The following is a 21,325-nucleotide window of genomic DNA, read 5'->3' as shown; positions in this document are numbered from 1 at the left end:
GAGGAGCCCGTAGGAGCCCAGCTGCTGGAACTTAGGTGAGTATTCACCCTTGGAAACCGAAGACCCCCCCCCCCCGGGAGGAGCCCGTAGGGGCCCGGCCGCTGGGACTTAGGCGGGTTAATGATCTTGAGACTGGAGCGGGCAGACTGATGAGCAGGACTGAGAACTGGAACCAGACTAGAACAGTAGACAGGAACTGTAGCAAGACTCGGATACTGGAACCAGGCAGGAACTGTGGCAGGCAAGCAGGAACCTAGCAGGTACTGTAGCAGGCAAGCAGGAGCCAGGCAAGTACTGTAGCTGGCAAGCAGGAACCAAGCAGGTACTGTGGCAGGCAAGCAGGTACTGTAGCAGGCAAGCAGGAACCAAGCAAATACTGTAGCAGGCAAACAGGAACCAAGCAGGTACTGTAGCAGGCAAGCAGGAACGGAGCAAGTTCCAAAGGCAGCTCACTCCGGGGCATGGAGAAACAGGGAACCGGATGGAAAGCCCGTTACAAGGCAAAGACTGAGTGTCCGCGGCCGGCTTATCAAGGCCACGGCGTCTGACGTCAGGAACTGGGCGGAGTCACCACTGGCGGGAAACAGCCAAGAAAAGCGTCCAAGTGGTGCGCGCGTGCGCCTAGAGGCAGGGCGTCCATGAGAGGCTTTCCGGCGGCGCAGCCCTCGCGGGGACACCGCCGAACAGGCCACGAACTAGGCCAACAGTAGCGGGAACAGGTCCAGGAACACGGAGGTAAGGGTCTGGTCGCGGTGCTCGCGGCCAGAACCGTAACACTTTTAAGCATATTAAGGGCACTAAACTTTCAGACAGACAATTAACATGGGTAATTTGCTATTTACCCAAGTTAACAGCTTTGAAATTGTCTTTCAAGTCTCAGCATACATAGACACGAGATACAGTATCACCACACATATTTTGTGCTGCTATGAGATTGTGATCCAGTCTTCACTGGCTGCTTCCCACTTCCATGCAAGCAACAGAGGATACCAGTTATTCAAGAATATCTGGAGCCAATGACTTACCTGTCACTGTAACCAGCTTCCTGAAACTGGTCTGAGATGTTTCCCTTGCAAAGACTGAAGATATTTCAGCAGTGCATTCAAACTGTAAAATTTTATCTCCTTCTTCCACTGGAAAAACAACTTCTGCGAAATTAATGGATGTCACCAATCTGGTTTTCATTAGCTTCTCTTTGTTATTTTGGATCTTGAAGAATTTGAAGGTGATGGGTGGCTTCTCCTCTAAGGCTTCACACCGGACAGTCACTTCCTCCCCTTCTTTCACTTCATTTTTTGAAACATTCAAGTTTGGACGGGACACCCCTTTTAAAACAAAAAAAACAAATTGAATTTGTTGCCAACCAGCACAGGTCATTTGGGAGAACTATCCTGAGAATCAGATAAAACTGCATAAGATAAGACTGAGCTATGGCCAGATTCTCTCCCTCCCCCCTCATTTCATATATAGCATTGTTGGGCTGTACATCCCCACCCCCAATCCCTTCTTAAATTTCTTAAAATTTTCCAGATCTGTTGGTTGGGCCCCCTACCCCATTCCCTGGTTCTAGTAATAATATTAAACAGTCTGCCACCAGACCCTCCCACCTATCCGCAGTTCTTAAGTTCTGCTGGGAGTAGGGTATCAACTTACCCAATCCCAGCACTCCTTATGACAGAAAGGACTTCAGAAGTACAAATGAAGAGGAGTTCTAGCTCCTGGATGTTTACCCTTGAAGTACAAGTGGAGCCCAAGATAGAAAACTGTGTGCCAAATATAACCCTTAAAAACAGGGAGAAGGGGACAATCTGTGCCAAAGCACAAGGTCAGACCTCCAGGCTAAAATTTCCCTCCTCATTCTATGGGAATGAGTGGAAGCTAGCACTGCTAATGCTCAAGGGAATTGTACTGTAAAGCAGAGTTGCTTACCTGTAACATGTGTTCTCCGAGGACACCAGTATGTTAGTCCTCACACATGAGTGACATCAGATGGAGCCCTGATGTGGAAAACTTGTCAAAGTTTCTAGAACTCTGACTAGGCACACTGAGCATGCCCAGCATGCTCTATACCATGCATCCATGCGGCGTCCCTCCAGACTCATAACATAGAATTACGATTAAAATAAATAGGAGAAAACCAACTCCGCAAGGTGGAGGGTCGGTTTCGTGAGATCTAACATCCTGATGTCCTCGGAGAACACCTGTTACACCTGCTTGGCATTCCTGGGACAGCGTGGGTGCTGCCAACCGCCATCTTGCCCCAGTCATCACATAGGCGCACGCTTGCAAGGGCCACTCTTGAACACATCATGGCGGGAACCTCAGGGGCGTCCCTTCCTGATGACGTCTTCGCTCTGCTGTACTTAACCTGACTGGCCCTGTCTATCGACGAGTTAGCAAGGAGTTCCCTCGTTGCTGAATCCGCTCTAGCTCACGGACTTCCTGTTCCTACATCCGGCGTGAGACGCCTGGGATACCCGCTCCTTGGGGGCCCTTCCTCGTCTCTGGCTATCCGCTCCTCGGAGGCCTTCTGCCTTGGACAGCTGCCTCTCTGCTCCTTGGGACCCTTCCTGGAACAACCCTTCAGTGAGTACCTAACTCCACGGATCTACTCTACCAACTCTTGGGAGAACCTCTCCGGTGTACCCCGTCCCTCAGGCCACTACCGCATTCTCTCTGGTAGGAGCTACCCCGGTGTACCCTGCACTGCAGGCCACTACCGCTTCACCCTCAGGACCCTCTCCGTGTTCCTGTGCCTCAGACCTCCACCATTCCATCTCTGTGGGGAATCCCTCGATGTATCCTGCGCTGCAGGCCACTACCAGACCATCACTACGGAGAGACTATCTGGGTATTGCCTGTGCTACAGGTCGCTACCATATCATTACTATTGAGAGACTCCTTCGGTGTACCTGTGCTGCAGGCCACGACCTATCATCACTGTGAAGAGACTTCCTCGGCGTACCCCACTCTGCAGGCCACTACCGGATCTCCTTCTCTGAGGTATTCCCTCTGACATCACCATTTCTCCTGCACTCCCGTTCCGTGGGCTGTGTTCTTCTATCTATCTAATAAAGACTCTATTCCACAGCTGTCACTGATGTCTGCTGGGGCCATGCCTCCCGACGGTGAGGCTCCCAGGGCTCCTCCCTGTGGGCGGTGACACCTCTCACCTCGGCCCAGGGTCACATACCAACAAACTATAACAACTGGATAGTGTCTGTTTGGAAACGGCAATGCTCAACCTATTCTTATCAAAAGAAACAAGAAGTTGGGTGGACTGTCTATGGACTCCTGACCGCTCCAGATAAAATACTAAGGCTCGCATGCAGTCCTAACTGTGTAGTGCTCGTTCGCCTTGGTGTAAATGGGGCCTGGGAAAGAATATTGGCAGGACGATTGACTGGATAAGATGGAAATTTGTCACCACTTTAGGAAGGAACTTAAGATGCGTATGCAAGACCATCCTGTCATGGTAGAATTTAGTATAAGGTGGATAAGTAATTGACTCATAATTGACTCATAATTGACTCATTTTAATTCGCCTGTATATAACTTTTCTATTACTACTGTTGTTGTTTTAATGTTATTTGTTATTAGTATTTATTCAATTTTCTCCAAGTTCATTTTCCTGTTCCATGTAAGACACACTTGTCAAGTCACCCCAATGTTATATGTAAACCGAAGTGATTAGCAACATTGTTGCTAGAACTTCGGTATATAAAAAATGTTAAATAAATAAATAAATAAATAAATAAGTCACTAAGGCCTGGAGCTCGCTGACCCTGTGCGCTGAAGTGACCGTCACTAAAAATATGACTTTCCAGATCAGGTACTTCAGGTCACAGGTGCACAGCTGCTCAAAAGCAGTTTCCATCAGCTACCACCATGTTGAGGTCACAAGACATAGCGGGAGGCTTCAATTGAAGAAAGTCCTTCATGAAATGTACAACTGTAGGCTGTACAGAGATGGGCATACCATCTATACCATGGTGGTATGCACCAATTGTACTAAGATGAACTCTAACAGAGTTGTTTTTTAAGCCAGCCTCTGATAGGTGTAGGAGAGAATCAAGCAGTTTTGGTGTGGGGCAGGATAATAGATCTAGGGCCTACTGCTCACACCACATAGAAAACCTCCTCTACTTCAGTCCATACAACTTTCTAGTGGAAGGCTTTCTAGAAGCCACCAGCACCCAAGACACATCCTCTGAAAGATCAAATGGCTGCAGGATTAACCTCTCAACATCCAGGCTGTGAGCGACAGTTTCTGGAGGTTAGAATGCCACAGGTTGTCTTGGTCTTGCTTGATGAGATCTAGGGAAGTCCCCAGACTGATCGTTCTCTGGATGGACAACTCCCAGAGGAGTTGAAACCAGACCTGCCTTGGCCAATAAGAGGATATATAACATAAAAACATAAGAAATATCATACTGGGTCAGACCAAGGGTCCATCAAGCCCAGTATCCTGTTTCCAACAGTGGCTAATCCAAGTCACATGTAGTACCCAAACATTAGATAGATCACAAGCTACTATTGCTTATTAATTACCATAATAGCAGTTTATGGATTTAACCTCTAGGAACTTATCCAAACCTTTTTTAAACCCAGTTACACTAACTGCTGTAACCACACCCTCTGGCAATGAATTCCAGAGCTTAACTATGCGCTGAATGAAAAAGAATTTTCTTTGATTTGTTTTAAATGAGCTACTTGCTAACTTCATGGAGTGCCCCCTGGTCCTTCTATTATCTGAGAGAGTAAATAACTGATTTATATTAACATGTTCAAGTCCTTTCATGATTTTGTAGACTTCTATCATATCCCCCCTCAGTCATCTCGTCTCCAAACTGTACAGCCCTAACTTCCTTAGCTTTTCCTCATAGGGCAGCCTTCCATGCCCCATATCATTTTGGTCGCCCTTCTCTGCACTTTCTCCAGTACAGCTATATCCTTTTTGAGATGCGGTGACCAGAATTGTACACAGTATTCAAGGTGCAGTCTCACCATGGAGCGATACAAAGGCATTATGTCATCCTCCATTTTATTTTCCATTCCATTCCCTTCCTAATAATTCCTAACATTCTGTTTGCTTTTTTGATCACCATAATACACTGGGCTGACGATTTCAATGTATTATCCTCTATGATGCCTAGATCTCTTTCCTGGGTGGTAATGTTGCAGTCTGGGAAGCTGCTGTTCGAGAGTGGACCCTTGAGCCGAACCACCCTGGGTAGAGTAGCTCGGGAGGCGGAGCCACAGGCACAGATCTTCACCCGGGAACCAGGAACCCCCCAGGAGGAGCCCGTAGGGTCCTGGAGCCTTGGGACTTAGGAGACTCACGTATGGATCTTCACCCGGGAACTGGGGACCCCCCAGGAGGAGCCCGTAGGGTCCCAGAACCTTGGGACTTGAGAGTGCTGATAAGCTCTTCACCCGGGAACCGGGAACCCCCCAGGAGGAGCCCATAGGGTCCCAGTCCCTTGGGACTTATGCACAGTGTCAGTCTCTATAGAAAGGCCCGGGCAAGGAGTCGGCACAGAGTCCAGCAGCAAGGGCCAATAGGCCAGGGAGCACAGAGCAAGCGGGAGCAGGGTCAGAGTCAGTAATGTCTTGACTGGAACTTGCAGGGTGCAATGTGGGAGCCAGCAGCGAGTAGGCCTGAGCCTGGCAGGAAGTAGAAGGTATCAAGGCCAAGATAGTCTGGCAGGAGTTCCAGCCCAGACCTGCGTAGGACGCTGTCCGGAGGACAGGAGCGCAGCAGCTGCGGCAGAGAAGCCGTGGACTGAGGCAGGCGGCAGGCAACCGCAGAGTCAGGAACGAGCAGAGGTCGGTGGCCGGCGGCAGGCAGAAGCAGAGTCAGGAACAAGCAGAGGTCGATGGCTGGCGGCAGGCAGAAGCAGAGTCAGGAACAAGCAGAGGTTGGTGGCTGGCGGCAGGCAGAAGCAGAGTCAGGAACAAGCAGAGGTCGGTGGCTGGCGGCAGGCAGAAGCAGAGTCAGGAACAAGCAGAGGTCGGTGGCTGAAGCAGTACAACGGAAGTGCAACTAAGAACTACACACTGTAGCAACCCTCTTTGCAAGGCAATGAGAGGACTGAAGAACGCCGGTTATATCGGGCTTGGGGCGTGGCGTGGCCAGCTCAGGCGGGGTCAGGCTTCCGGTGAGCGTACGTCCATAACGCGCGTCCCCGCGTGCGCGCGGGGCGGCAGTGAGACAGCCCATCAATGGCGGACACCCCGAATACTCAGCAGAGCCACGGAGGTGAGTCCTGATTACAGCCAGTAAGGGGAGAGCGATGGAGACCACAACACCTACTCTCTGTTTCCTGTCTTTTAACCAACTTGCAATCCACAAAAGGACATCACCTCCTATCCCATGACTTTTTAGTTTTCTTAGAAAACTCTCATGCGGGACTGTGTTGAATGCCTTCTGAAAATCCAAATATATCACATATATCGGTTCATCTTTGTCAGCACATGCCATGTAACATGCCATGTCAGCACATGCCATGTAACATGCCATGTAACATTGTCAACATTGTCAACATTGTCAGCACATGCCATGTAACATTGTATATTAGTTCTTTTGCATATCTAATCCGAATCGAATGCAAATAGTTGTATCGCTGCCTTTTAACTTTACTCTCTTATACTTGTATATTCACCCAGTTACCCCCTACCCTGTTCTTTGTAATTTCCTTTCCTTCTCAGTTTTTTGTAAACCGACATGATGTGTCCTACGAATGCCGGTATAAAAAAGTTTTTAAATAAATAAATAAATAAACATGTTTATTTACCCCTTCAAAACAATGTAGGAGATGTGTGAGGCAAGACTTCCCTTGGGTAAATCCATGTTGGTGTGTCCCATCAAACCATGTCTATCTAAATGTTTTGTGATTTTATTCTTTATAACAGTTTCCACAATTTTTCCTGGCACTAAAGTCAGGCCCACTGGTCTATAGTTTCCTGGATCATCCCTGGATCCCTTTTTAAATATAGTGGTTACATTGGCCATCTTCCAATCTTCAGGTACATCAGATGATTTTAATAGGTTACAACTTTTTACTAATAGTTCTGAAATTTCATTTTTTAGTTCTTTTAGAACCCTGGGGTGTATACCATCCAGTCCAGGTGATTTACTACTCTTCAGTTTGTCAGTCAGGCCTACCATATCTTCCAGGTTCAGTTGATCAGAATCATCATCCATGAAAACTTTCTCCAGAATGGGTATCTCTTCAACATCCTCTTCAGTAAACACTGAAGCAAAGAAATTGTTTAATCTTTCTGCGATGGTTTTATCTTCTCTGTGCCCCTTTAACCCCTTGATCACCAACAATCCAACTGACTTCCTTGCAAGCTTTCTGCTTCGGATATATTTTAAAAAGTTTTTATTGTGAGTTTTTATCTCTATGGCAATAGTCCTTTTGTCCTTGCAAAGCTTCACAAGAGTCTTTGCCATTAAGGGAATTGGAGGATACGCTTACAGAAGACTCTTGACGGGTGAGGGTGACTAAGGCTGGTTTGCTATCTGTCTTGTGAAGGGAGCAGAACCGAGGCACTTCCTATTGCAGGAAGATGCGAACAGATCTATATCCGGGCTCCCCAGAGGCGGAATATCCAATTTGCTACCCTCTGGTCAAGGGACCACTCATGGAATTTGAAGGCTCAACTCAGCCTGTCTGCTACCACATTCCTGACACAGGAGGTGCGATCCTGGCCTCCCTGCTTGTTGACATATCACATGGCAACCTGGTTGTCAGTCTGGATCAGAACAACTTTGTTGGATAGCCGATCTCTGAAAGCCAATAGTGCATACCTGATTTCCCGAAGCTCCAGGAAGTTAATTTGACAAGAATGTTCCTGAGCGGACCAAAGACCTTGGGTACCAACCCCATCTACATGAGCTTTCTACCCCAGGTAGATACTTCCCTGGTAGGGACAATTTGAGTGTGGAGACTCTGAAACCAGATCCCCTGTTCCAGATTGGAAAGTGCCCATCACTAGGACAATAAGTCCCGGAGAGACGAGGTGACTCGGATGCAATCCTGGAGGCTCTGAGTGGCCTGGCGCCACTGTAACCTCAGGGTCCATTAGGCTCTATGCATGTGTAAATGTGCCAAGGGAGTAACATGGATGGTTACTAGAGATGTGAATCGTGTCCTCGATCGTCTTAACGATCGATTTCGGCTGGGAGGGGGAGGGAATCGTATTGTTGCCGTTTGGGTGTTTAAAGTATCGTGAAAATCGTGAGCCGGCACACTAAAACCCCCTAAAACCCACCCCGACCCTTTAAATTAAATCCCCCACCCTCCCGAACCCCCCCCCCAAATGCCTTAAATTACCTGGGGGTCCAGCGGCGGTCCAGAACGGCAGCGGTCCGGAACGGCCTCCTGCAATTGAATCGTGTTGTCTTCAGCCGGCGGCATTTTTCAAAATGGCGGCGCAAAATGGCGGCGGCCATAGACCAACACGATTCGACTGCAGGAGGTCATTCCGGACCCCCGCTGGACTTTTGGCAAGTCTTGTGGGTGTCAGGAGGCCCCCCCCAAGCTGGCCAAAAGTCCCTGGGGGTCCAGTGGGGGTCCGGAAAACGATCTCCTGCCGCGAATCGTTTTCCGTACGGAAAATGGCGCCGGCAGGAGATCGACTGCAGGAGGTCGTTCAGCGGGGGTTCCGCTGAACGACCTCCTGCAGTCGATCTCCTGCCGGCGCCATGGCGCCATTTACCGTACGGAAAATGGCGCCGGCAGGAGATCGACTGCAGATAGATAGAGTGCCCCTCCCTAGGAAGAAACCGCCCTTGTGTTTCCCTGCCCCCAACCCTTCCTGAGGCTGACTACCAGGGCACCTGGGAAATGTAGTTTCCTTCCTGCAAAGTAACAGTCCCTTTGAGGAAAACACCTCAAAGTTTTACAGCACAGAGACTCCGCTCTGGCTCAACTCATCACATCAGGCATTTTGTGAAAACCTGTGGGGTGGACACGAGTCCAAATGGCAATACCTGGTACTGGAAGTGCTGTGTTCCCATGACAAATCGGACATATTTCCTATGATCGTGGGAAATCTCGATATGAGTGTACACATCCTTTAGGTTGAGGGAGCATAGCCAGTCACCTTTTTGAAAAAGGGGGTTCAAGGTGCCCAGAGAAACCATCTTGAACTTTTCTCTTTTTAGAAACTTGTTCAAGGCCCTTAGGTCTAGGATGGGACAGAGTTCTCCTGTTCTCTTTGGAATCAGGAAGTACCTGGTGTAGAATCCTCACCCTCTTTTCCCTGGTGGTACAGGCTTGACCGCTTTCACCTTCAAAAGGGAGGAAAGCTCTACTTGTAGTACCTCCTGATGCACTATCGTCCCCAATATGGGTACGGAGGGCAATTTGGCGGGATACCCAATAGATTTAACTGGTAACCATGGAGGATGATGGACAAAACCCACTGGTCAGGCATTACACTGGGCCACTGGTTTGCAAAGAACCACAGCCTGCCCCCATCTGGAGGGTCCTTTGTCCCGGGTTTGGGCAACTGGCTTATGCTCCCTATGGTGCAGTCAAAACCCCATTCCCGGAGTTGACTGAGAAGCTGGCTAGTGTTTGGGGACTCTCTGCTGCCTGGGGCAGCCACGGGAGCCCTGATGGTGTTGACAGGAATAAGAAGGTGGAAGATAGTATCTCCTCTGGTAAAAGAAATACTTCCTTGGCCCCAGCCTCGACAGCCTCCTGAATGAGGAGGATGGGTCCAGCGTACTGGTGGAGAGTTGTTGAAGAGTCTTCATGGTGGTCCCGAAGTTGGGCCACACCATCCCTCAGCCTATCTCCAAAGAGATTCTCTCCAGAACATGGCATGTCAACGTTTCTATACCTTTGTCGTAGATGCAAGACCCACAGATATGCCATTCTGCGGGTGCCGATTCTCACTGCAGAGACTCTTGATGCCATTTTGAAAACATCATAGGTTGCACGGATGTCGTGTTTTCTGCACTCCAGACCATTCTGCAAAAGCGACATGAGGGTGTCTTGCTGCTGTTGAGGCAGCTGCTCAGCCACCTTCTGCACCTGCTTTCAGATGTCCTGTGAGTACTGTCTCATGTAGAGCTGGTAGGCAGTGATGCGGGCAATAAGCATGGCGCCCTGGAACACCTTCCACCCAAGAGTGTCCATCGCTCTATGGTCCTTCCCAGAGGGAACTTAGAAATGGGTTTGAGAGCGCTTGGCCCTCTTGAGGGCAGATTTGACCACCACTGACTGGTGAGGCAGCTGACGTTTATCAAATCTGGCAGCTTTCTGGATAAGGTAGACCCTGTCTGCCTTCTTGTTAATGGGAGGCAATTTGAGGGGGTGTTCCCATAGCCTCAGCTGCAACTCCTTACGGATCTTGTGTACTGGGACTACCACGATCTCCTTAGCAGGCTCCACGAACTGGAGGATCTCAAGCATTTTGTGCCTGGCATCCTCCTCTGTTAAAAATTGAAATGGGATGACCTCTGCCATCACCTTTACAAACCCTGCGAAGGATAAGTCCTCAGGCGGGGACTTTCTCTGCTCATCTGAAGGAGAAGGGTTTCACGGGAGACCATCAGAGCCCTCAGAGGACTCCATCAGATGATTCTTCCAGGGGTCATGGGGACCCTTACTGTATGCTACAGTGGATGGGTCCCTAGGTGCTCGACCTTTGTTCAGAGGTGCAGGCACCGGTAGAACTGGATGGGAGACTACAGGCCTTGGCATATCTGCCAGCCTAGGCGGAGCTTCCTCCTTGGAGGAACCGGCAATGACCACCATACCGGTTGGGGGATGCCTCGGTGCCCTGGTGCTGTCCTGGGAACTGGCACCAGCTGGGTTGGTAACACACCAATGAGCATGTTGAGCTTCTTCAGTAGCAGTAGGATGACGGGCAGCACTGGCTCCGGTGCCTTTGGTGCCACAGGCCCAATGCCCTACAGTACCTAATCCACCGCTAGCTGGACTTGATGCTCTAGCTCCTCCTCAAACATTGCCGATGCCAACACTGACTGGGAGGAAGGAGGGGTGATCAGATCTTTGGACCCATGAGGTGGATTGGCGACTGGCACCAGAATCGGTGGAGACAGTTGCAGACCCAGAGATCTATAGAGCATGGGCCCTCTTCACTGAGGGGTCACTTTGGGGGCATCAGGGCAAAAGCTGGTCTATACCCATGCCCGGTACCATGCATCGACGGGGAACGGTGCTGATGCTTCTTATGCTTCCCTCAATGTCGGCCCAGTCTTTCCCCAGTGCCGAGGCCAAAGATAATGAACCCGGCTGTCCTCGGCCTGGAGGAGATTGATAATGGTCTGTCTCCGGCACCCCTATCAGTTGATGGCACTATCAGAACAGACGGTCCTGCCAACGTTGATGGCATGGGGTCCATCGGTGTGGTTTCAAGGTCCATCAATGCCGATGCCAATGGCTCAGACTTCCTCGACCCAAAGAGCTGATATATCTCATCAAGTTGAAGACGACGTCCCTTTGGGTCATTTGAGCGCACAAGCGACAACCCCGGACGTAATGTGATGTCCCCAGGCAGAGGACACATATCTCATGAGGATCCATAATGGACATGGGCCTTGGGCACCAGGGGCACTATTGAAAACCGGACGTTGCCATGACGGAACAAAAGAAAAAAGGGTCCACAGACATGAAACAAAGGTGGTGACCATTGATGGCTGGCAAGCACCAGTGCATCGCTGCTGTGGGGGGATTCAACAACTAAAGAAAACTTACCAGAAACACCAAAAACTGATTAGGATACTATAGGGAGGCACCTAGAGGGACCCAGTGATTGAACAATACTGAAAACCATGAAAAACTGCAATGAATAAAGAAGTTCTCCACTAGGCCAGAAACAGCCAAAGTGAGCTCAATCAGACCACGAGGCTTACAGCTCTGCAGAAGAGTCTGAAGAGGGACCCCTTGTGGATGAGTGGTTTAGGGCGTGCTGGGCATGCTCAGTGTGCCTAGTCAAAGTTCTAGAAACTTTGATGTTTTCCACATCGGGGCTCCTTCTGATGATATCACTCATGTGTGAGGACGACCATTTTGCTTGTCCTCAGAGAGTTTATTGTATTATAGTTAGGTCTTCTGATTTTAGGTTAGAATTTAAGATCTGCCATACTGGGTGAGACCAAAAGTCCATCAAGCCCGGTATCCTTTTTCCAACAGTGGCCAATCCAGGTCACAAGTACCTGTCAGGATCTGAAAGGGTATTTAGATTCCATTTTGCTTATCCCAGGGATGTGCAGTGAATTTCCCCAAGTCCACCTTAATATGGTTTATGGACTTTTCCTCCAGGAACTAGTCCAAACCTTTTCTAAACCCCTCTACACTAACAGATTTCGCTATATTCTCTGGCAATGAATTCCAAAGCTTAATTATGCGTTGAATAAAAAAAATAGTCACCTATTTGTTTCAAAAGTAATATTCAGCAACTTCATTGCATGTCCGCTAGAGTCTGTACTTTTTGAAAGATTAAACAGACGAATTACAGTTACCCGTTCCATTCCGCTCGTTAATTTAAAGATTTCTATCAAATCTCTCCTCAGCCTTCTCTTCTCCAAGCTGAAGAGCCCTAACCCCTTTAACCTTTCCTCATAGGGGAATCAATCATTATATCCCTTTTATCATTTTGTTCAAAATTCTCTATACCTTTTCTAATTCTGCTATATCTTTTTTGAGATACAGTGACCAGAACTGCACAAAATACTTAAGATGTGGTTGTACAATGGAGTGATACAGTCATTATGACATTCTCTGTTTTATTCTCCATTCCTTTCCTAATAATTCCTAGCATGCTATTTGCTTTTAACTGATAAACCTTGATAAAACATCCCAAAACAAAAAAAAACAGGTATTTATTAGATAAACACCAGACAAGCACCACTTCCCCTAGTACTCTTTCCACTCTCCTTTCCCTACCCCAGATCCTCTACATTGTTTTCTGCCTTTTCCATGCTAATGACAGCTCAGCCGCACAAATGTATGCATTTGATTCAACCAGAAAAAGTACCCAACAATAGTAACCTGTACTATAAAAACAGCAACAAATACTGCTTTTTGTTAACCTCAAGGAACTGCTAATTTACTGGAAATAAACACCTAAATTTACAATTTATAAATACCTAAAATCAGAAGGTCTAATTAAAGCTCACTCACTCTTCAGCTTAGAAACTGAAAACTGTTATAACTCATTGTTTCCTGTGGCATGAAGGAGCCTGTTTCAATACTTTTACTGTAGATAAAGTTAGTCCAGTTTGGAACCATACATCCTGATGTGTACTTCTGAAATTCCTGGGAGGCAGATCATGCCAATGCAGCCACAGAGAAGACAGTGTACCTTGAGAGTGAGTTAATTCCCATAATTAAAGAACCTGAAACCAATCAGGCCTGCTATGCTGAGTACAAACACATACTAACAGGTCCTCTATCTGAACTTGCTACTACTGTATTACCAATAAGTCATACAAACAAAACCAGATTTCATTTGGAAATTTTCTCAGGGTCTGATCAGGACATAGACACAACAAGCATAGTTCACAAATAGCTTTAAAGAAACAAGTATCAAACATAACATGGGTTACTGTCTTACAATATGGAGGAGAAACAAAAGTATTCAAGAGTGCTTCCTTGAGGAGTGAGATCCAACACAGCTCAGACAGATTCAGAGAAGCCCTTACAGATCCAGCCCAGTGAATTAGAGATTCATTGTGCCAGCAGATACTCTCTGCTGGCTAGGGGTTTAAACAGGTATGCTATCAAGGATGGCTCTTATTTTGAGCCAATGAGACTTTACTAGGTGTGTCCTACCCCCTAATACCTGGGGTATAAAAATAATACTACTTCCTCAGTACTCTACAGCCAGAATGGCTCTCCTTATGAGGCTCCAGCCTATAGCTTCTACAGCCATTGGTTCAGTATTTCCCCCTCCCTCAGGGTGACTGCTGTCTATTCCTCTGGCCTCAAAAAACTGCTTTTTAGAAAAATACGAAACTTCTTACTATATCAAGATTGCCAAATACCAGACTTCTTACCACATCAAGATTTCCTACATCAAAGGAACGTATTAGTCACAAATATCAGCTGAAAACAGTTAAAATCAGAATCAGTGATTTTAAAAGTCTAACCCCTAGTGGCCAGCACAAGTGATAGATGCAATGACAGCCCTGCTGACCTTATTCTGCAGGAATTAAGGAACCCTCTCAGCCAATCAGACAGCTCCTTTTGCCAACGAATATGCCTGAGCTATGTTTACATATGCCGTTTCTAGTGTGTGCAAATATGTCTCAAATGTATTCATTGTGGATATCGGGAAAACCGAACCCATTGTGAAGCTCCCAAGAAATACTGTCTAAGAATGATGACAAATGGATCTCTCTAGTTGGCCAGAACTCTGCACTGAGATCTCGTCTAAGAGACAAAAGCCCTTGGTTTACCCATTTCCTCTTTTCCTGTTCCTTGGTGAAGAACCCTTCATCAATCAGGCACTCGGGGGTTGGGGGGTGGGGTGGGGATAGATTCAAAACTCATTGGACGATTCAGCCTTTTCCAGCAAATAAAGTTGTGTTTCATGGGCCCCCCTAAATTTGTGCTTCTTTGAGCTCCCACCTGGGCCACGTGGATTATAAGAAATACACACATACACACACACACACACACACACACACCGTACCTTCGACCTTAATGAGCAAGTCCTCGCTTTTCTGCAGCTTGTCATTGACTAATACGGCACAGGAGTAGGAACCCGAGTGTGAGAACCGGGCTGGAGAGATGAGGTACACTGCTTCATCCTTTGCTGATGAGGTGTTGTAAAGCTGCAAATCCTCTTTGTAAAATATGAACTGGGACAACAACGTAGTTGCACCCGGGGCTTTGCTGATTTCCGCTGTGCATGTGAGCGTGAGGTTATCCCCTCCCTTTGTCTCGGCTGGTTCCGCTCTCAGCACAACCTTGTCGATGGTAAAGACTTGGAACACACAAAAAAAAACCAGAATATTATATCTACTGTTAGCTTTATTCTGATAAGTGCATAATTCTGATAAGGAAAAGCATTTGTTGCACACAATTGGTATGTTTAAACTGAAGATATCTCAAGGTAAGTATTTTAAAAAAACACATAATTAGGAATCTGTCTTAGAATATTTTTTATTCTAAAGTGCAGTGTCAGCTATGCAGTCATAGGCTTCTCCATTGCTGTTTCTGCATTACCCAAATGTTCCTTGGAGGTGGCTATGGGAAGTCAGGCATAGAAGCTGACTCTGTGGTCTTCAGTCAAAATGTTAGCAAGATCCACCATTTTAGCCAGTTCTCCTATAAATAATTTAAAAATCTTTTCTATGGAGGCAGCATGAAATCTCTGCTGAGGAGTGGGATGGGGAGGCAACAAGACGAGGTTCATGATTGCTTGTGCTCCCAATTAAAGGAGCTGCTCAGTCAGCCGCTATTTATATTCATGATTCATAAAGTGCAGAGAAATGGCACACTGCAATAAACCAATTGTTAAATTCCCCATCCTCAGTTGTTTTCTCAAAGATGACTGAACAAGCGTCTCAAATTCCCTTGCTAGCCAAGGGCTGGAGGGAAGTCTCCTTTGAGATTAAAGCCCTCAGTGCCTCCTCTACCAGCAGAGGTCACCACGGGATCAGTAGATGCTTTCTCTCCCTCCTTGCCCTCTGTGATGCAGCTGAGCCCCACAAGACCCTAACTGGAAACTTAAGCCCCAGTCTCCTGGGTCACAGCGCTACAGCTGAGCCAAGGGACTGATCCAAACTTACTTTTATGTAGATGCTATTGACAAATGCTTTGTGGGGGGGGGGGGGTGGGGGGGGGGGGGGGGGGCTAGATGACCTGGCAGGAAGCACATTTCTGGTCTATGGGCAGGAGAAAGGAATGATTTATACCCAACTAAAGTGCCATGCTCACAGTTACACAGAGGCATGAAAGACTGCTTGGTCAGCCAGGGGTGCGACCCTGTTATGTCTGGGAGGTACTCTTAACCCGGTGTGGACACACCACCTTGTAACAATTCACTGTACTGATGCTAACTGTTGCAATTCATTCGACAAAACACTGTCAGTGTGAATCAAGCATAAGGGAAAAGGAGAGCGTGCCATGAAAAGGAAAGCCTGACTTTAACTGTGGATTGGTTTTTATCTGCAAGAGTTCCAACTGGAAAAACAAAAACCCCAACTTGTTAGTGATGATTTTCAAAACTTGAGTACGGTGGTAAGAGTCCATATAAACATCAACATTTCCAATGCAACCTGAGTACGGTGGTAGAGTCCATATGAACATCAACATTTCCAATGCAACCTGCTTTTTCCAGTTAAAGAGAATGCAACTTCTTAGGCTAGCCTTGCCATGAGGGAGATCCAAGCCTGATTCCTGGTCCAGGAGTTAAGAAGGAGGGTGCTACAGAGGCAGAATTCAAGCTTCCCCTCCAGCTCCACCCCTAGAAAGCTCAACAGCGACATCTACTGGCTGGCACTTGTTCTGGCGAAAAGCCCACAATCTGCGTCTCGCAGACCATCCTTACAGTCACTGGGCAAACATGGAAGGTAGAGAAGAGATGAAAAATGAAGGAAGGCTTAGGACACCACAGCCCCAGATGGAGCCAGCTCTAAACTAGCGTAAGAACCCAAAGGAGGCGGCAGAAACTGGCAGGCAAGCTCTACCTACCTACATAAGAGAAAACCTTTCAAAATGATTGGGGGGCGATAAATGCAATAAAAATGACCTCTCCCTGGACACGGTAGAGTTTGCTCAATATTGGGGATGCTCAAGCAACCTACAGATATCTATGCCCACCTACATTTATTTTGTAAAAAATTAAAGTTAAGGCTCCCATACAATGCATGTATATATTATTATTAATCCTTAGTGTCCAGGGTTAGGCTGCTTGTGTCCCACTGCTTCCAAATTGACTGATCTAACGGCAATGCATAAAAAAAAGCACAAAACCACAAGTGTATTTGTATGCAATTAAGTTTGCATTTGTGCCAAAACATGCTGGACTTTCCACTTAGAGACCATGAAAGAAAAATTTAGCAGATATGCCACAATCCTTTAATCTGCATAATTCTAAAGTAGCGCAGGTTTTTGTCTATGGCACAAAATTGGAGCTGGAGAAAGCACCTGCACAGTAGCACTGGGGCAGCTCCAAGAAGCACAGAGGACATCTGTCTAATCTTCATATCTGGTCCTGCGTATCCTTAGAAGGCAGCCGTGTTACGGATCACCTCTCGCCTGCAAATCTATTTCTGAGGATAGCCACAGCATTGCCATTGTTCCCGCACAGTTTATCCTCCAGTGAAACAGTGTGGACTGACAGAACTACAAGTTGACCAGGTGTTCCACTAATAGCTCTATGCACCTGTAATATCTCTAATCCAGTGTGTGCAGTGTCAATTTAAGGCTATAGTAATCAATGTGATTGTATTGGGGGCACCAAGTGGGGTGACTGGGAGCATCGATGAGATATAGCTTTTCGCGTCGCTTCTGCAGGGCTTTAATAAGAGACACTTGTTCTGATGCCCTGCAGCAAGAATGGAACAATGGGGTTAATGACATGTTCCCTGCTCCCTCAGACACTGCAAGGTAAGGTAGGCGCTTTTCTATTTATTTGGCACAAAAATGGGGAGTGGATGGCTGAGAGAGACAGGAACAGCCAGGTGAGGGATGACATTTTGTTTTGTAGGCAGGTGAGGGATGTAACTAAACTTTTTTTTTTGCCACAAAATATGTGTGAGGGGGAGGTGAGGTGGGGCTGTCCAAATCCAGTGTAGTGAGCTAAAAAAATGTCTTCCACTGATGCTGGGTGTTTATCGGCGCTCCTGCTACAATGTGCTAAAAAGCCTAACAGACTGCACCCATCTGCTTCAGCACCAACACTGAAGCACAGAGAATTTGTAGAATAGGGAAAACAGGAGATCGGTGGAGTCTGTTGCTTTGCAGAAGGCAGCAAAAATAGGCAAACTGAATGGGCTTTGATGTCATAGTCCATGCTTCTATGCTATTTTGATTTGGTTTTACAAAAAAAAAAAAAAAAAGATATATAAACATTATCTTGAGAAACAAGGTGTATGGCTATGGCACAAAAATAAGAAGTCATTGGCTTGAAGGGAGGACGGGCAGTAAGACGCTCCGATCTTGGTTCTAATTACTTACATTATTATAATGCCTCACACTAAGAGAAAAGGCAAAATCAGAGTGGAAACCTCGACCACTCCGATACCTGCGCTTTATCAAGCTACTATCGAGGGCTTCTTCTCCCCAGTGAACATATCATCCCCGGGTGTGGTGTCTGCTATGGCTGCTGGTGAGGAGCAAATACCGACGCCATTGGACTTACAAACATCGTTTCCTTCGCCCCCCCCCCTCCCCACCTTCCCCTCCCTTCCCCTATCTAACCCACCCCCCCAGCCCTATCTAAATCCCCCCACCTTTATTTTCTAAGTTACGCCTGCCTCTGGCTGGTGTGATTTGCGCACGCCAGCCAGCTGCCGGCGCGTGATCCCACAGCACAGCAGCAAATGGCCACTGTGCCGAAGGCCTTGGTCCCACCCCGCCCCTGCCCTGCCCCTGGACCGGCACCATGCCCCGCCCCCACCCCTTTCACAAAGCCCCGGGACATACGCGGTCCAGGGCCTTTGTGCGCATCGCCGGGCCTATACAAAATAGGCTCGGTGCACGTAACCCTCTTAAAATCTGCCCCAATATGTTAACTTGCTTAAACAAGCTTGTAAAAGATATGAGACAAGATTCACAGGATCAAAAACACCAAGGGGCAGATTTTAAAACCTACGCGCACACAAATGTACGCCCGATTTTATAACATGCGCGCGCAGCCGTGTGCATGTTATAAAATCAGGGGTCGGCGAGCGCAAGGGGGTGCACACTAGTGCACCTTGCACGCACCGAACTCTCGGGGAGACCAGCTGGCTTTCCCCGTTCCCTCCGAGGCCGCTCCGAAATTGGAGCGGCCTTGGAGGGAACTCTCCTCCCCCCCCCACCTTCCCCTCCCTTCCCCGCCCCCCAGCCTGAAAAAAAAAACTTTGTACCTTTGTTTTAGAAGTTACACGCGCTGGCCAAGTGCTGTGCCAGTGCGCGATCCCCCGGAGTCCTCGGCCACACCTCCCGGACTGCCTCCGGACCGCCCCGCCACACCCCCGGACCGCCCTGCCATGCCCCAGGACCATCTGCCCCACCCCCTGCCTGCCCATTCAGAAAAGCCCCAGGACGTATGCACGTCCCGGGGCTTTATGCGCGCTGCCGGGCCTTTTAAAAATAGGCCCAGCGCACGTAACCCCCCTATGTGCGTAAATCCTCCTGGGCTTTGAAAATCTGCTCCTAAGTGTTTATTTTATTTTTAAAAAATTTTTATTTATTTAAAATATATCTATGCTGTCCAATAACATAAGCTCTGAGCAGCTTACAAAATAAAACATCCATAATAAAATAAAAACATATAGAACAGAATGCACATCAAATTATAGCTCATAAAGGTTTTACATCTTCCATCCTTAGGCAAACCTACCACTCAAATCAGTGTCAGGAAATACAAGATGAAAAAGATAAGTCTTCAGCATTTTGAAAAACGGATTTTACACATGTTAAATGTAGAGCCTCTGGTAAGAAGTTTCACAGTTCAGGGGCAATCACCGAGAAAGACCTTGGCTGAGGACACAGAGGAATATTCCTCCTCTAAATGAATCACCTCATTCTTGTAAGCAAACACCAAAGTTTTTAGATGCTCATTTAAAAAATTAATTAAAAAAAAAAAGATATTCAACAACTTTGTAAACAGTGAGACACTTAGTGGTATACAGAAGGGAAAAAGTAGCTCCCAGTTTTAACAGTTCTTCCCTTCTGGGCAGAAACTCATTTTCCTGTGTAAAGCAAGCTCCATCCGGTAACATTCTTGACACCGAGGGGAATAATGCATGCTTGTCGTTCTGACGAAAATTAAGTTTGATAGGAAAACTCTATCAAGCACTAATGTGGATTTGGCAGGTAACAGTCATCAGACAGATCAGAGATCTGACTGATTTTAAGATAGAAACCTTTCATCCTTTTACCCTTTTGTATGGTATCCATGCTCCTCAACATGGTATGGGTGTTTCTTCACCATTTCCTCAGTCCATTTCCTACGAGGCTGAGCTCTCGTCAGGACTTAGACTTCTCGCCTAGAAAGGCATACAATGCCTCTTCGAAAATATCTCTCCGTGCCCCAGGGCTAGGTTTAACATTACGGTGCAGGTGACCAGGAGATTTTGCCCCTAGAACTGAGGACAGCAGCAGAGGGGGGTACCTGTTTTTGGGAACGTTCAGATTTTGGTGCCCAAGGCATGTGCCTATTGCCTACACCTAAATCTGACCCTGCCTTGCTCATTAAATTCAGAATAGCATTGCACAATCAAAGCCAAGCTTTGCAATTTGTTTTCTCTATTTTCTGGATTATTGTTTTCTCTTTTACTTGAAATGCTAATGAATGCTGGGCCGCCTTATGTGGTATTGTGCGGCTCTGCCGCGCAACCTTGTGCTCCTACAGACTGTACAGGCAATTATGTTAATTAGTGTAGGATCATTTTGTATTCTTCCATGCAGTATTAAAATTATTTTAAATATTACAAAGGCCATCAGCTCATGAAGAAAAGATGAAAAGGAGAAAGAGAGGGAGAGGAAAATAACATTGGAGTCTTACCTATAGTCTGACTTTCAACTGCAAGAATTCCAACTGGAAAAAGTAAGACAAGACACCATTAATTATTTGCAGGGCTGGGTCATGGTTAGAAACACTCAGAGCTCCTTATCAAGCTTGCTGCTTACAGTGAAGGAAAGCCACCAGGAGAGAAAAATCCATTCCGGCTAGTGGGGGGAAACGCTTCATTCTGAACAAGTGGCCGGCGTTTCCACAAGCTCTGGTGTTCCTCCTCCTGGAATGCAAAAATGTTCTCAAGATTCCGTCTACGAGTGGAGGGGAAATGAGTCAGGGAGCTTCGTGGTAAAGTATGGATTGCCGACATAAAACCGTACGTATTTCCCCAAAGCTTTTGTGGCTTCAAGTCAGGTCATTGTTGCAGCTACTGGAAGCTGGATGGAATAATGAGCAAAAATATCTAACAAGTGCAGGCAGCCTAGAATTCAGGAAGTGACACTGTTCCTCAGGGTGACAATTGTTTTTCTCTCTCTCTCTCTCTTTTTTTTTAAGGTTCAAGGGGGAAAAAAGCAAGACTGTGCCATTGACATTAATACTAAAATTATTATTCAAAAGACACCGTAGGTTACATTTTACAGATTAAAGTAATTTATTTACT

The 21,325-nt window shown here is 47.0% G+C and overlaps 1 protein-coding gene across 8 annotated transcripts in view; it reads right to left on the bottom strand.

The window, feature by feature from the left end:
• Positions 1–21,119, bottom strand: part of PECAM1 (platelet and endothelial cell adhesion molecule 1) — a 127,028-nt gene extending 105,909 nt beyond the window's left edge. For all 8 annotated transcript variants that reach the window (XR_003856565.1, XR_003856564.1, XM_029600744.1 and 5 more), the window contains exons 1-4: positions 20,838–21,119; positions 20,713–20,745; positions 14,683–14,976; positions 1,026–1,325 (exon numbers count right to left, since the gene is read on the bottom strand). Coding sequence is in view for 6 of the 8 variants with exons in the window: in XM_029600744.1 (XP_029456604.1) it covers positions 1,026–1,325; positions 14,683–14,976; positions 20,713–20,745; positions 20,838–20,898 (688 nt within the window). In the remaining 2 variants the exon portion in view is untranslated. The remainder of the gene's footprint in view (positions 1–1,025; positions 1,326–14,682; positions 14,977–20,712; positions 20,746–20,837) is intronic.
• Between the last annotated feature and the right edge of the window lie 206 nt (positions 21,120–21,325).

This window comes from Rhinatrema bivittatum, chromosome 4 (assembly GCF_901001135.1).
Source record: "Rhinatrema bivittatum chromosome 4, aRhiBiv1.1, whole genome shotgun sequence".
NCBI lineage: Eukaryota > Metazoa > Chordata > Amphibia > Gymnophiona > Rhinatrematidae > Rhinatrema > Rhinatrema bivittatum.
Note: the sequence above shows the minus strand (reverse complement) of the source record. Positions and strands in the feature narration are given on the sequence as shown.